Source organism: Leptonotus elevatus, chromosome 16 (assembly GCF_054856555.1).
Source record: "Leptonotus elevatus isolate MCC_2025b chromosome 16, RoL_Lele_1.0, whole genome shotgun sequence".
Taxonomy (NCBI): domain Eukaryota; kingdom Metazoa; phylum Chordata; class Actinopteri; order Syngnathiformes; family Syngnathidae; genus Leptonotus; species Leptonotus elevatus.
Window position 1 is genome coordinate 8,265,731 of NC_141254.1, and position 17,271 is coordinate 8,283,001.

General features: G+C 40.4%; 1 protein-coding gene and 1 long non-coding RNA gene across 3 annotated transcripts in view; one reads left to right on the forward strand and one right to left on the reverse strand.

The window, feature by feature from the left end:
• nsg2 (neuronal vesicle trafficking associated 2) overlaps positions 1-13,590 on the forward strand; it is a 29,872-nt gene extending 16,282 nt beyond the window's left edge. For both annotated transcript variants that reach the window (XM_086097951.1, XM_086097950.1), the window contains 3 exons: positions 413-523; positions 9,519-9,629; positions 11,529-13,590. In XM_086097951.1, coding sequence (XP_085954077.1) covers positions 413-523; positions 9,519-9,629; positions 11,529-11,729 — 423 coding nt within the window. In that variant the 3' untranslated portion in view covers positions 11,730-13,590. The remainder of the gene's footprint in view (positions 1-412; positions 524-9,518; positions 9,630-11,528) is intronic.
• LOC147160597 (uncharacterized) overlaps positions 1-17,271 on the reverse strand; it is a 54,287-nt gene that overhangs the window by 9,256 nt on the left and 27,760 nt on the right. The gene's annotated exons all lie outside the window — the stretch shown is intronic.

The following is a 17,271-nucleotide window of genomic DNA, read 5'->3' on the forward strand; positions in this document are numbered from 1 at the left end:
CCAACCCCTAAACCTAATCCACCCACCCCCATACCCTAAGCGTAAACCCGAACCCACCCACTAATTGAAGTATGACCTAATCCCAAAGGCGCAAATTCAATCATCTGAAATCCCCAACACAAACCTTCTCAACCCACCAACCATAATCCCAAACCTCCAACCCAATCTAATAATCTCAATATTAAGGAATCCCGAACCCTGCCCTAATCTAACCTGTAACATTCCCCAACTCAAAGCCCACTTTAACCAATTACCAACTACCAGCATTTTTTTTTGTTGAATATTGGAACTTGTTGTTATTTGTGCATTTTGGTGTTTCCCCCTGAAAATGTGACTTTGGGTTCCCCCCCCCGCTGTCGGTCGCACCCGCCACACGCAGCTCTAAACAAAGTGTGTATTATTCTGGTCGCAGGTTGTGGTGAAAACTCGCACCGAGTACCAGACGGAGAAGAAGCGGCTGAAGGTTCCCAAAGTGGACGAGTTCACCATCAGCTTCACCGACGGCGTGTCGGAGAGACTCAAGGTAAGACGAGGAGCCGAAAAATGATTTGTCGTTAGGATGACATTTCTCTCATTACAAAGATTGATCTGCCTCATTGGATGAAAAAAAAAAAAAAACGTGTCATGAATATGCCGTGTGCATGGAGATGTCATCTGATAACACAAACGCACCCTCGCGGAAGCACACAATATAAAGCGACGAGGCGCTCTGCTTCATTCTCTCACGTCGTCGCTAGGGGAGACCAAAGAGAAGTCCCGTTGTCATAGCAGCAAATAAATGCTGTTTCCATGGCAACCCGCCAGGAGAGCCAGTGGGAGGAGCTGTGTACATTTGGATTGGATAGAAAAGTCTCCTCAATTCCAGCGGCTCTACATTCATTTACTTCTGCCATAATTTCAAAATAGAAAATAAATATTTTTTATCCATAAATGGAGATCGATTTGAGACAATGCTAACCCCAAGACATCATTTACATTTCATCTTAGACTTTGAAACACACTTTAACCCTTCCCTTTGACACCCTACTTTGAAAATTAGTTTTAAACACCAAACCTACTTTAAAAAGCATATTTATAAACAATAATGCTACGTTCAGACCGAGCCGAAAATATTGTGACGCTACGCTGGTCTCGCGCGTGTTTGTTCGCCGGGTTCTTTATGGGATTTGTTTCGCCCCGCAACGGAGGAAGAGCGCTTCGGTAGATGGTGCTAACTTTATTGTAGCATTGCTAGCTTGCGTCACACTTTTGAACAAACAAAGTCACCAAGATAAGCCAACCGCCACGCTTCTTCCTCCAAGCAATCTCCTTTTCGGCCCGGTCGCGGTACACGTACGGTAACTTGCCGTGCCGTACAGCTCCGAGTGTCTGAAAATTGCGACGCTCACGCTATCTTCCATTGCTAGGCTAAACGTTCTGCATTTGCTTTCTGTGTTTTGGACTATCTTCGACACGATTGGCTGTCGCTGACGCGATGGCGCCAAAAGTCCAATTCAACCAACGCCGGCGAAATGGGCGAAGTAGCGGAATGATCGGCGGAAACGGCCCAAGCGGGCGGCGCGCCATAGCGCGCCGTGGCGCCCCTCCCGCGCGAACTCCATTGACTACAATGCAATCGCGCCTCCCCGACTGTTGGTCTGAACGTAGCATAACGCTAGTTTAAAATCCTAACTCTGGTTTGACATCTTAGCTCGCTGTCAAGAAATGTGATCATTATATAAGATCACTTTGAAGAAATGAAAACAAGAAATCTCCCAAATCTAGTGTCAAAACTGTGCATTTAAATTTCACCAGATGAATGGAATTGTAAAATGGTGGTTCTCCCATATTGTGCAGGTTGTTGTTTGGGCCATCCATGACGTGATTGTCGACGGGGCCAATGTTGTCAAATTGAATCGGTGTTGAAATGTATCCGCCGCCGCCGCTTATCAGACTTCAGCAGAAGCGTCGCAGTCGGCTTACGAGGGGGCCCCAGCGCCGCTTTCAGCTTTTGTTAGGCACAAATGCAAGTCAGTGGCTGAGATTGTGTCATGTGACTTTTTTATTTATTTATTTTTTGCTGAGTTTGCACACACGCTGCTTCCTCATCTCTTCTTCTTCTCCCGAAAGCTTTGCAGTTTGTGTTGATGGCTGGAGAAGCTCTGAATCTCTCTAATCCGCCCTCGCTCCTCGTTCGCTTCTTCCCACCTGCCGTCCGCTTTTTCCGCTTGATCTGCGCAGTATTCAACAAGCCGCCGTGCACTATGGCAACCCACGCGACCAATCAGAGGAACGTTGGAGCGGCGTCATTATCGGACAAACGGCATCAAAAAAGAGGAAATACTTTTTGTAATGTTGTCTGAAGGGATGCCAGCCAGTCGGGTTCGAGTGTCATTACTTCCCCCTGTCGCCTGTGACACGTCTTAGCAGGCGTCTTCGTTCAGATTGATGCGAAAGGCGAGGTGCGAAGGCAAGTTGACACCTTCGCGGCCTCACGTTGATATTTTCGAGTTCACTGCAAGTCGTCTTAACCAGACTTGACTTGAACGCGTCCATCAGCGAGCGGCGCAACACACGCGGCCGTTTTCAAGAATCTACCCGCACACATTTTCTTCCGTCACCATTTCCACCCTCATCCCCCCTTTCTTCTTCTTCTCGTCCTTTTTTTGTCCTCTGTCGTGTTGTGCCGAGCCAGCATTCGCCAGCCGGCAACCACTGGCTGGCACGCAATCACACGCACACGCAACATCATATTGTTGAAAAAGTGTCTGCCAGATTTGGCACAACTCGCGATCAGTCCGCTAAATTCTCATACATCAAACTGATTTTCTTCTCATCTCACCGTAGTAAAGAATTATTGGCAATGAGGAGATGATTATTTTTCTTGCACTTGATCACTGGAATCGTTCTCAAAAACGTCAACCATTAAAATTGAATCGTCAAAGGAACACTAGATTGGTCACAATTTTGCAAAAATAACACCTGCGCATGCGGACGGAATTTTGATTTGTGAAAAAATAAGAAATTTAGCAAATTGTGACTTGAAGAGATTTCGGCCGACACCAGCGAGATGTTAAATCATTCAATGAAATTCTGATAGGAGTCGAAACGATTAGTCGATTTCTCCACATTGACGTTTAACTCATGCACTGCCATTGACGGCTATAGACGTCAAAAATTCATTTGAACTATTTCTATTAGTTTAACATTTTTTCCACTTTTGTTAACAAGAGTATAAAAACCTAGAAAAAATTGTATTCTACATTTAGACCAGATATACAATTTGTGATTAATCGTGAGTTAACTAGTGAAGTCATGCGATTAATTACGAAAAATGTTAATCGCCTGACGCCCATAATTTTAAATAATCTTTCCTTCTTTTTTGTATATATTTTTTTAAAAGTAATTTTAATTATTATTATTATTTTTTTTAGTTTTTAGTTCTCAAAGAAAATATTATTAAAAATTAGGGTCGTCAGGCGATTACATTTTAATCATAAATAATCACATGACTTCACTAGTTAACTAACGATTAATCACAAATTTAATATCTGTTCTAAATGTACAATAAATTTTTTTCCCCTAGGTTTTACTCTTGTTAACAAAAGTCGGAAAATGTTTAAATTAGAAATAGTTCAAATGAATTTTTTACATCTATAGCCGTCAATGGCAGTGAATGATGCTAGTCGTGAAGCATCGTAACCGTTAGACCACCAGACTGGCGGCAAGTAACGAAGTGAAGCTTTTTACGGCACTGCGTCGTAAAATTTGCCGGCGCTACAAGCGTGTGGAAATATTTTACCAAAATTTGCAAACATTTGTAAAATTGTTCAATCCGCAAATACAAAAACATGCATTGTTGGAATCGTCAGGTGAGCATAGAATAATCGGATTGCTTAATAAGGACCGATTTTCCATTCCCATCAGGAATTGAACATTGATGTTTTGGAATTTGGGAAGAAGCTGGAGAAGAAGATATTAGCGGCTGGTTCGGATCGTTTTGATGCGGTTTTGGCCTTCGGAACCGACCAAAGTCATTTGTCACGGCCTAGACATCCCAAGCAGCTGCCAGGCGGACGGACGGCTCCTCAGGCTCGGCCAGACAGATAAATGAGAGGTGCCTGCGGCTGTGCGCTGAGCCAAATGCGAGATGATGAATAAGTCCAGATGGCTCGTGTTGTGCGCCGCCTCGTCCGCATTGAGCGGCAACCTCAAAGGAGGCGCCGGCTGACGTTCCATATCGGCAACGGGCTTAAGTTTGAGATGTAAACGAAGAGGATAAGAAGTTGTCCATTGAACTTCCTTTGCACAACAACATGAAACGCTTGCAGGCTCACCTGCCAAAAACTAAAGTTTCATCTGCAGTCAGCAAGACAGCGAGCGTTATTATCTCCATGCACACTTGAATGCATCGGCGCATGCCAGAGGTCAATGCAGGAGCCAAAACTTGTACTCCAGTTACAGTGCCAACGGGAAAAGTATTCATGAAATTGCAACTTTTCAGTCAGTTTCCTAACATTTGTTTCCATTTTGACTCATTTGCTCCCAAAAACTTATAAATGCGCTCTATCTTCAATATTACCATGCTCCCAAAGACGCATTTATACGTTTTTTATGCTAGAGCTTTGATGCAGCCTCTGACCTGAAGAGAACGCTTGAAGCAATTGTAGTTATTGCAAAAACGGCCAGCAGAAGGCAGCAGAGTATAAGAGATCAACCAGGGCCATGTTGCAACAAGCTGTTTCCCCCGCAGTCTTAATCAGATTTGTGGATAATTATGAAACTTGGCTATATTCTAATGCTAATTGCTGCAAAACGGAAACAGATAGAAATATACTTTTTTCCTGATGAAATAAGAGACTTTAATCTTTCTTTTGGTAGGTTCCATGTTTTTATAGCAATAGAGCACATTATTCTGCAAAATCTGTCAAAATCCAGTAAAACAGCTGGGAGCGAACGGGCTTGCTTCAGTGAAAATGGCTGCGAGTGAATGAGTTAATAAGACTTGATTCTTATAATATGAGGAAAGTAATATTTCCTCATAACATTTGAGGTTCTTGGTCTGCATGGATCGAATGCCGTAAAGTGTCATCTCGTAATTGAGCAACATTAGCAACTATTAGCATCTGTCTGGCGTTGAAGTAAGCACTGGCGTGCCGTCCCGCTGGCTGCCAAATTGCTGTATTATCAATCCACTCAAGGGGACACTTTTCAGCCTTTAATGTCACATCACATCTTTAATGACTCCAAACAGGCGTGACGGCCTCCGAACACGCACACACGTACACGAGGGATGCATTTTGAATACCAACCAGTGTTGGGGCCGCACATGCCACAAAAAAAACAACACTAATGATGGACATTCATTTTCAAAATCTTTCAAATGTCTATTTAAGCATCATTTCCGAGTATGCAGATGAAATTACTTGGGTGCACTTTGAGTGACCTTTACGTGTAATGATGGCGTGTTCATTGAAATCACCTCACACACTCACAAAAAGGTCAGCCAACAACGCTTTGCGCAAAGCCCCCAAGCAGCTCGCTTGAAATGCGAGAACCTTCGCCGACTGGCGATGAGACGCACGACGAGCCTCGCGGCCGTGTCGCCCGATCGGGCTCGCACGCGCGCGCGCTACTGTCGTCATGTCAACCGACTGCGTCCTCGGGAGACCTCACATATGCGCTCATCTCTTTGTCCAAGAGCAAAGCGAAAGTAAATTGCTTTCGGGAGAATGAAACAACAATGCTCATGATGAGTCCGAATAAAATCCTGCAGGAAAATCAATAATAATAATAATAATAAAAAAAAAAAGAAATTGCAACAGAAATGGCCCAGCATTTTTGCTCCTGGCTAGAAACAGTATGTCAATTTTTTATTTTAGGGTGGGGGGTGGGGTGGGGGTGGGGGCATTGGAGGGGCACAACAAAAGAGCAGAGACCCTTGTATGTATGTGAACATAAAAACGGATATAAACAATATAATAAAAAAATTTAATACAAATAAAATAAATATAAATGAAAACAACTATATATATATATATACAAAAATAAAAAACAAGATTAAAAAAAGAAAAATACGTTTGTAATTAATACAAAAATAAATATATAAATAGAATTAAATATCAGTCAATAAATAGAAATGCTCTGTTCTCACATTTATTTATTTAATGCTGCAGGCGTTCTATCAGATCAAAATGTGATTCAAATGAGGGGGCGGTCCTAAGCGTGTCTTGGGTTGGGCTCCGCCGGCTTGCATTGGAGAACTCCAGCAATGGACGAACGACTATGTTGTCGCCACAACTTGCGACTTGAGTTGCTCGACAAGTCGTGGTGACAGTGGACACGTTTTACTAGATTGATATTTAATTCTATTTATATATCTATTTTGGAATTTATTTGGACATTTACTTTTGTCGACAATTATTTTTATATTTTTATTTTATGAATCTCGTTTTAAATTAAGATTAATTATGAGAATTAATAAAATTACTAATTATTTAATTTGAAGTTGTTTTTATTTTTATTTATATTTATTGTTTTGTTTTAACAATAATTATATTTTTTAAAGCCCTTTTTATTTTCACTTTTATTTCTTTATGTATTTATTTGTAATTGTGTCAGTTTTGGTCCTCCATACAAATGTCTGTTTTTACAAAAAACTAAAAATGCTTTCCGTAATGTATTTATTTATTTTCCAGAGAGAGCTCAGTATTGTTCATTTTGTATGTGCGTGTATGTGTGTGTGTATGTGCATGTGTGCGTGTGTACTCATTAGTTCGCCTAAAACCTATTAAAAATCCCATACGTTCACCTAAACCGAATACTTCAGAATCCAACTAGAGTCGTGAGGTTGTCAGGAGACCCGAGGAAGGATCAAAGAAAAGAAAGAAAAGTGAAATCCAGCACCGACCAGACATCACCAGACTACCCACCGGGTTACCAACCAGAATGCTTTCCGTAATTTAACACACACGACGACACAAAAGGTGCAACAACAACAAAAACTTCATCTAAGCGCAATTTGAGAGGACCTTACGCAAGACCTGCGTTAAAATAGGCCCTATGTCTGTGTAACTTTATGTCCTCAATGTTACGACTTCATTCCCCAAAATGTCATCTTCAATTCTCATAACTCATGACTTAACAATACTTTAGTAAAATTGTAACTAAGTCTGCATAATATTTATAAAATCATCATTTATTCATATAATAAAAATTTGCATAATATCCAGAGTTTCAGTTTTTATCAACATAATTTTTCCCTTGACTTTTTCCCTCCCACAAATTTTTATACACAAGTCAAAGTGTGTAAGCGTGCGTGTTACCCCCCCCTACGAGGCCTATCAGTCCCCAGCAGAGAGCGAGCGCGTGGGTGTCGACTCCAGGCTGACAGGCAGCTCAGCACAGACGAGGGATGGAAATCGCTTTGGGAAGGAAAGGTCACATGATTAGCGACACAATCCAAAGTTTCTAATGCTCACTTGTGATTGACATGATGATCATCATGCGCATTTTCGTGCTTGAGGAACTCATAATGAGAGTTGTGTCTGAGATTTTGCATTTTGCCACACGAGAGGGACAAAATATTAGAAACACTCTTCAATCTTGGTTATAAAGTATCTATTTGTCCCTGTTTAGTTTTGATATTTCTGCCATCCGTCACATAAAGTAATAAAAGTGAAGAATGAGCACCCTTCACAATGTCCCGCACATCCCTTTTGAACGCAGCATCATTTCTCCCCGTGGCCGCCCACCCGCCAGCCACATCAGGTGTCACGCACCCGACGCTCCTTATTGCTGCTGTCGACTCTCGTTAAGGGTTGACGCTCACAAACCTCTTGCTGCTCGTCTGTTATGGGGAGCGACGCGGGGAAGCGGGAAGATGGCCGCGTTGGGAGCGAAGGTGCCGCGCGACGCCTCGTTGACGGGCGCTAATCACACATAAGCGAAAGGAAGAGATGAAGAAAGACTCATAACAATCAATAGGAAACCAGAAAATGTCAAATTTGTTTTGTGCAAGGTGCAAAATGTCACCATGCTTTATTAACTGTATGGGTGAAGTTTTACATTTCATTCACGAGTTATCTTGTCAGTTTCATATCTTTTTGCTACATGCTAATTATGTTAGCATCTGTTTTGGTCACATTTTCATGAACTATTGTTACGTATCTTCGCAGATTGACCCCCCAAAAAATCTTGAATGCATGAAGCCAATTTTTTGTTAGTTAGTTAAACAGACACATTGCTCCATCTTATGATCGGATCGACGAACGGAAATCGATTATTTCCAACTTGCTGATCGCCGATTGTGGTCGTCCCCAAAAATCCTGATTGTGTAAAGCCTGAATGCATTGCTGAGGTATGAAATCTGACTCATTAAGATGTTGTTTTTTTAAATGGTTTGAGGTGGTCTCATTTTCTCATGTCACAAAACCGAGCTTTTCAACAGGGGTGTGTAGACTTTTCATATCCACTGTAACTAAATTGTAGGTGATGTAAAAGTGTTGGCCTCCAACTATGCTGCAAACAGAAAGAAACAACATCTATAGTAGCAGTGTTGTTGTCTGCGGCTCGCACCCGAGCAGAGAGGCTTTCTGATGCGAACTGATTTCCAAATCCCCCAAAATTTGCCGACGTGTTGGGAGTGCGGCTGGGTTGGCGTGCGCGTGTCAGGCGGCATCACGCTGACGGACTCGCAGCATCACCCGCGTGCCTAATTGTTATGACATGTTTCCCGTAGCCGGCCGAGCCGAGCGGCCAATCGGAACGTCCGAACACCAGAGCGTGACAGGCAGCAAATTACGATTCAATGGAAGGGAAACTTTTGTTTATTTATTTCCAAGACAGATGTGCGCACACGCTTCTACACACACAAGTTGGCAGACGCGATGCTTTTTAAACACACATACTGTATGTGCCATGCCTCATTTGCATAATTCAAAAGAAATGCTATTTCACAGGCGTCCAATCAAAGTGTCGAGTTGAAAGCACATCCAATTTTTTTTTATGTTAATCTTCTCTGCAACAGAATGTCCAGCCTGCCGAACAAATCAATCATGCAAATAATGCGCACAGACGAAAACATTGATTTGCATTCATATGTCCATATACAAAAATGGGGTTTTGTATTATTACTGTATAATGAAGATTGAAAAATTATAGAAAATTGTAAATAACTTCAGCAAAAAGGACTCTCATGAAAGACTTTTACTTGTTTGGACTGCATATTTGCTGTATGTGGTATTTTTCTGGAATATTACATTATTAAATATTCAAAATATAAAATACGAACAAAAAATATATGAATGCCAAATAAATATCTCACAGTTGTCAAATTGTAGTCAAAGATGAAGTCAGCGTGTTGTGCTCGCGATATTGCAAGCTCATAACTTGGCCCGCATTGACTTGAATTTCACCCTCTTTGCGCGTTCATGAGAACTTTACACGCGTGTTCATTCATATTTTCGTGTGGTCGTAGTAACATCACCAACGCAATTTGTCGTCTGATTTTTGGTCTGTTTGTTTTGCGCCCCCTGCAGGTCACCATCCTGATCATCTTGGCCTTGGCCTTCCTGGCCTGCATCGTCTTCCTGGTGGTCTACAAGGCCTTCACCTACGACCACGCCTGCCCAGATGGATTCCTCTACAAGGTACAACTGGTCATCACAATAACAATCATTTAGCTTGATAGAAGCGCTTTCAAGGGACCAAAGTTGATACTAGTAATGAGTACTTGAGTACTCAACGATACCTATGCCACTCATACTGTTGTTACGGAACATTTCATTGAACACAATTCTGTTCCGTGTTTTCGTATCGATGAGTACTCAAGAGGGAATTGCGCGAAAGAAAATGTTATAAAGAATATCACTAGTCTTTGAGCAAGCTAACTTTAGTGCATGAATTTATCAAAGCTACCAAGTTAGCATGAACTTACCCAAGGTCGTCAAGTTAGCACATGCCCAAAGTTATCCATATTATTATTCGTTGAAGTGTCCTTGGCTAGCTACAGTATGCTAATGTCATGCTAACAGCTCAGGTAAACCCATGTGCTAACTTGCGCTAACGAGCTAATTACCTTGAATGAGCTTGTGCTAACGTGGCTATCTTGGCTAAATACAAATTAGCTTGAGTAACCTTTTATGAACTTGGGTAACAATTCAGTTGTGAATTTTTTTTTCCATGCCACTTGGACGCAGTCCTACTAAATTCATATGCAAAATGTATACAGCAAAAGCGCTTGGACACGTCCATTTTTTTTCCTCTAAAAGACCTCTGCTATTTTGCAAGGCACTCCATTTTGTGGCTCATGATTCATGGCGGTGTTCATGCTTGCAAGCTTTCCTTAAATAACGTTTCGATACAAGTTGTAGATTGTGCTCCTAAAGCAAATTGCTTCGCATTAGCATTCTCCTCTCGCACTTGTTGTGTTTGCGTGTGTGGTCTTCGTGTCACCTTGACCGCCTCGGCAAAGACTCGCAAAGGCGGAATCTGAAATCTATTTGGGAGCCTCTGCGGCGGTGCCAATCGTTGCTCAGCTATCATTTGGTGCACTCGGATATATCCAACAAAAGACACACAATCAGGAAGCACGACGCTCAAGTGCGTTGTCAGTGCAGCTTCGCAGTTTCGACACATTACACAGAAACATGGAAATGACACGACATATTGTGCACATTTATTATCTTCATGACTTTAGTCAAGAATAGTGATTGATGATGTTATGGAGAAGAAATGAGTGTTTGAAGAGCTGAGCACTGTATGGACTGATTCACAACTTTGATGTCAAGACTATTGCCTACACAAACATACTGGTATCGGTCTAAAAAAAAGTGGTATTGAAAATCCCTACTCATGCATATATAAAAAAAAACATTTTTATTAGCTCTGTTCTGTATGCATGCAATGACTCATTAATATTAATTACTATTACCTGTTTTAAAATCCGAAAAAACAAAACAAAAAACGAATTGGCCAATTTTTAAAAATTTATATTAACTATAAATATTAACACATTACTTCAATCCTCGCATACATTGAGTTGGAAATCTGCGAGTTCACATAGTTGCAGATTAAAAAAATAATATTTTTTTTTTACTAAATATTTTTAAAAATTTCAGTTTTATTTTTTATTTATTTGTGGGATTTCCCCCCCTCATTTTTCCATGGTAACTTAAATTAATGTCTCTAAAAACAAATTTTGGGGGGGGGGGGGGGATTAGGTTTTAAAAAAAAAAAAATTCCCAACTAATTTCAATGTGGATTCGGTTCTTCTGCAAATAGCGTTGTACAGTCAACGTACAACAAAAGGCAAAGATTCAACCCCTTAAAAAAAAAAGAAGAAGTGAAATACTAAAAGACAAAGTATTGTAAAACGTTCAAATATTCTACCTGTAAAAATCGTCATCAGCCTCAAAAAATCCATGTGTCATGCCATAATGTACGTACTGTCGAAGACGGCGTGAATGACTCTCCACTGTAGTGACGTAAAAGAAGAAGTAAAACGTGCGACGTGTTTGGAACCTAATCGGCCATTTTGTTTGTCTCAGCACAAGCGCTGCATCCCGGCCTCGCTGGAGGCGTACTACGCCGCGCAGGACGCCAACTCTAGGGGGCGCTTCTACACAGTCATCAGCCACTACAGCATGGCCAAGCAGACCTCCTCGCACTCCGTCTCCCCATGGCTGCCCGGCGGGGTCGCAGGGCAGCCGCACAACGCCAAGCCCCCTCGCAGCGGCGACGCCCACTGAGCCGGCCCCACGCGCGCGCACACGCCATGTCTCCATCATGTATTTGGCGCCAGTAGGGCCTTTAGAGTGCATGCAGACATCCCCGTTACGAGTCACATTTGGATTTGTCTCATTGTTGTGTTCTACCAAACACACGCACACAAAATCCTGCTAACTTTTCATTATTTATTGACTGTCATTTGATTAATTTTTTACAGTCGTGTGTTCACATTTTGGATGTGGCTCAAACACCCAAGCCATAGTCTGCTATCTCCTCTTGTACTCCAAGTATTGGGTGGGACAAAAGTAGGTGTAGTGGTACCTTGAGATACGAGTGAGATGACTTTTTAAATTTTTATTTTTATAGTTAAACTCAACAGAAAACACACAAAATACGTTGTGTATTTTAAACAACATTCATGTTGCTTTGCCTTGGGAAAGTCCACCTAGCATAATGCTAGCAGTCAATGCAAAACGCCATTGATATGCTAGCATTAGCATTGAGAGTTTCTGAAGCAGACTCCAGACTCCAGTAACACTTTTATACACATAATTTGGCATAATATTCTTTATACTTATACTATAAGAATGACGAACATTACAACTTGTAGTCACTTCGAGTAGTAGAAGAAGTGTATTCTTTGTTTGGGTGTGCAGTATTATACTGCCTCCTGGTGGCCAAGGCAGACACGCCAGAAGGAGCAGCGCAATGAACTCAATTGCAGCATTAAGTCGTGACACGCAAGCGGTTTCATTATGATGTTATTTTTCTATGGTTTTTTTTACAAGGTATACAAATATTATGAAGTGTTATTTTCATGATTAAAAAGATACACATATATTTCAACTGGTATCTCAAGGCGCCACTGTACACTTTTTTCTTCAATTGAAATGTTTTTTTATTACAATCATTTTTCTTCTTGACATCTTTGCCTTCCGAGTTGCTTTTATTCTTACCTCCTTCCTACTTTCTGGCTTCAGACCAGCATTTTATTCATGCAGGCTTGCGTCTTTCCTTCACTTCCTCCAGGGCCAAATTCCTCAGAGCCTTTTTAGTTTGCGTCCTTCCTTTTATTGCTTGAAACGACTTTTTTTTTCTTCGTTTTTTTTTTTTTTTAGCTTGCTTTCAAATCCACTTTCTTTGTTGTTGACTCGTATTATTTGCCAACACCTGTAAGAATTTCAATTTACAAAGTGTCTGGCTACTTTCAGCCCAGCGTGTATATACATTGATGAGACATGTCCTTGACTGCCTCTGCTGTTTAACCTCAGGCATGACCCCCCACCCAACCTAAAAAAAAAAGGTGAACAAAGTGTGCTCTCTGGTGTTGTTGTTTGACTTACTATTACATCTAAAAATGCCATTGAGGAGTTTTCAACCTTCTCAGAATTATTATTTTCTTTTGTATTACAATCATTGTAGTCGCTGCAAGTTGTATTCTTTGTTTTTCTTTTAACGTGTAGCTGCCAGTTAAAAGCCATTTACAGGTTGGACATTTGCGGTGTGCATTTGAGGCAGGCATTTTAAACCTGCTTTACGACGACACGCTTTCATTCATCCGACGGGCTGTTTTCGTGCTGCTGTTTTGGTCAGCAACAGAGTTGCAATGACAAGTGAGCCGGAAATTAATCGGAGATGGGCGACATTTAAAGAAAACATTTGCGCAATTAATGAAAAAATAAAATACATTAAAAAAAAAAGGCAGGCAGTATTTCTTGCCAAAAGGTTTTTACTTTCCGAGCTTTTCCTTTTGCAGCATTTGCTTTCTATGAACTGTTGTGACGTTGTTAGTCGAAAGCGTACTGTAGCCGAACCTGTAACGAACCCGCGTGTTTCCCTCGGTTCAAAACGATCCCAATAAAACGATGCAGTGACCCGTGACCAACGCGTCTGTGTATTTTATCAGTCTCCACCTGGTGACCCAATACTTTTGACCGCAACTTCCTGAGACGTCAGCATGTGATGCTCAACCACTGTTCCATGAGAGATCATTGTATTGCATTCACTTGGAAAGAAGAAAAAAAATTAAGTATATTTTTTTTGGGGGGGGGGGTTGTTTTTGAGTGGTTTAAATTTCTGTTTTATTGATTCTTTTCTGTTTTACTGAATATTTTTTTTCAGTTTTTTTAATTCCCTGTTTTTCTCAATGATTTTTGTCACATTTTTCTATGTATCTTCCTTGCTGTTTTTCCTGAATATCACCCTCCGTTTTTTTTTTAAAGTATTTTTTCCCCTGCTTTTCTGAATTTTTACCCCCTGTTTTTTGGAGATTTTTTTTTTCCAATTATTTTATTCATTTTTTTTAATGTGTGTTTTTTGTTGTTGATTTTTTTAAATGACAGAAATAAAATCTTTAAAAATATAAATATTTTGTCATAAGAAAAATATTCATTCATTATAAGTGGTGAAACACCAAGTTGTAAAAGCACATCAGTCGGATTAGCTGCACGCTTTTCACTGCAGAGTGTGTTTGGCCGACTTCCTCTGCGCCATTTGAGTCAACCTCGAGCCAGTTTTGCTCATCTAAAATTCAAAATAGTATTCAATTATTTAAAACAAGCTGTCTGGTTTAAGGTCTGCTCACACCAAGCCGACGAATTGCGGAATATAATCTTCGGCTGTGAATATGATATGAAAGTGTTTTCGAAAGGGAGCTTCATGTTTTTCACACAAGCTTTGTATGAGTTTCGGATTGTGTGTTGGCTGGAGAAAGTGGGCCATGAGGATAATCCCGCGCATGGTCGGATGTCGGTCATATTTGAAGGAAAGGATGCCAAGAAAGATTAGAGGAAAAAAGTAGTTCAAACAAGTAAGCAAAAAAAAAAAAAAATGAAATATCATAACCATTTGTCAACATTAACGCCATGAAAAAAACATCACTGTCATGTAAATCAACGCCGTCCAAATTAATGTATTATTTAGTTGCAGCCATAAATCACAAAGCAATGCAAAATGCTAAAAACCGAGTTAATAGCCCATCTCAGCTTTTTCACGTTTGTCCAAATTGAAGCATTTTCCACGCGCAATCTTGCACTCCAAAGAGGAACGTTATCGGTGCACTCGAGCTTTTTGGGGAAAATGGAATTGCTCTGCTGATAAGAAAATCCTTATCTGCCTTCAGCGGTCACATGAACCAATGAGAGGAACACAAGAAGAATAGCTTTGGAGGCCTCACTGCATCGCATTGACTTTGTTCAGGAAAAATGTCGAGCATACATGAGACAACATCACATGAGAGTCACTGGCAGCTGGAATGGGCTAACTCCACTTTTGTCATTTTGCAGTCATCCCATGTTATGGCTGTAATAACTCTCGGGGCTTTGATTTATATGACAGTTATGTGATTTGCCTTTTTTGTACACAAATTGTGCTTTTTTTTTTGCCGGAATCACATCAGATGGAATCAAAACAAGCAAGACACTAAAATAAGGGTTGACTGTGGAAAGCGCTTTACAGTATTGAGCTTTTCCAAACAGTGTTGTAGTAATAAAATACATACAAAAACAAAACAAAAAGCAATTCAGTTTTGTGTGAGAGCATTTCAGTTGTGCGCAGGAGAGCGTTTCAGTAGCATGTAAGCTTGTTTTACGATACGTGAGTAGGGAAAAAAAACTAAAGGAATGCATAGCATGTATGAGAACATTTCAGTAGTGTGTGAGAGCTGTATGCGAGTGAAGAACAATCAGTTTTGTAAGAGCATTTCATTTGAATTTGTGAGTGTTTCACAGGTGGATGTGAAAAAAAAACATCTGTTGTGTGTATGGGATGAAAAAGAGAGAAAAAGATTCAGGTATGCGTGAGAGCATTTCACTAGTGGGACTGAGGGGAAAAAAATCTGGGATGAGATTGTCCTGCTAGTGTGTGAGAGCGTTTTAGTAGCATATGTGAGTGGAAAAAAAATCTGTAATGTGTATGAAAGTATTTGATTAGTGTGCATGAGAGCATTTCAGTAGCATGTAAGCTTGTTTTACGACATATGAGTGAGGGGGAAAAAACTTCAAGGAATTCATAGCATGTATGAGAACATTTCAGTAGTGTGTAATCGCCTAACTAAAAGTTTTTTTATCAACATTTTTGTCTGCAAAATTTAAAGACCACCTGTTATGTGTTAATTAAAAAAAAATATATATATATGTTATGAGGACGTCTTCAATAGTTTTTTGATCCACTGCAAATGCTCATCCTCTTTTTCTATTAGTTAATGACTTGCATAATTTGAAATGAAAAAAAAAATGACCTCAATATTTTGACATGAACAAATATTCAAAATGTGATACGCAAACATTTATTAAATGCTTTACTTTAATGCATGTAATTATGTTTATTGCTAAAACACAGCCTGTGCTACCTTAAACGTAGCCATCCGCTGTCACGCTATGGTCAAAATTAATAGCGCGATTAATTCATGATTAATGCCATATTTTTTTTATTTAATGCTTTAACTTTGACAGCATTCTTTTTTTTCTTTTTCTTTTTTTTTTTTTTTACAAATTGTTGACGAGGGTGCAACAGGATATTCGTGAGCACCAATTACCTCCTCCTGCCATCCAATCGCTTTCACGGCAACTTTTGAGAATATGATTGCAGCCTTAAAAACTCTCAATCCTCCAATAATGAGACAAGTGCGCGCAGTGGGCGCGTGCAGTCGCTCGCTGACACAAATCTTCCAAGTGATACACGATTTATCAGCTTGCGTGACTAATAGAACGAGAAGGAAGGATAATCCCGAGCACTGCTTGCGTCTGCAACCCAAAGGAGGGGGGGGGGGGGGGGAAGAAGAAAAAATAGCGGACGACAAACGGGATTGCTGTGAAACTCGATTGCGGGCGCTGGCTTCGTATTGTCATCTCCATGGCAACAAGGAGGCGAATGGCACTCATTTTCAACGTGATGAGAAATGAGGCGAGGAGCTAATCACACAATACTGACAACGCTCCAGGGGGGGAAACGACCCCCGTTGTCTCTTGCAAACATTTCATATATATATATATATATATATATATATATTATCTTAAATATATATATATATATATATATATATATATATACACACACGCACACATGCACACACACAACAAAGGTTCAAACATGGTCCCTTTGATTGCTTTAGAGGAACTACAGCACCATCTGCTGGACAATTATGTTATGTTATGGCTCAGTTGAGCTGGTCTTGATGGAAGTAAGAGGTCTAAATGTGAAAAGTGGTCAACTGGTCAGTCACCAACATGGCATTTTCTAAACAGCTGAAAGTGATGGAAAATTGTGATTTCCTAGGTACACTGTAGAAGTGCTGAGTTTAAAACACTTGCAAACATTTGTAGATTAAACAAATCGTTAGTCGTCTTCACATCCTATAGATAGATGCCCACAGCATGCGGCCACACGCATGGATCTGCTGTCAAGTAGATGAAGTGCTGCCACCACAAGTGAAAATGCGTCTATTATCATCACCATCATAGTCTATATTTGATTGGATCATAAAGCAGTTCCACATCTATGATGAGAAACAAAAATATCTCTTACTTAATAGATGATCCGAGGCTGATTTGTTTTGATTTCAGT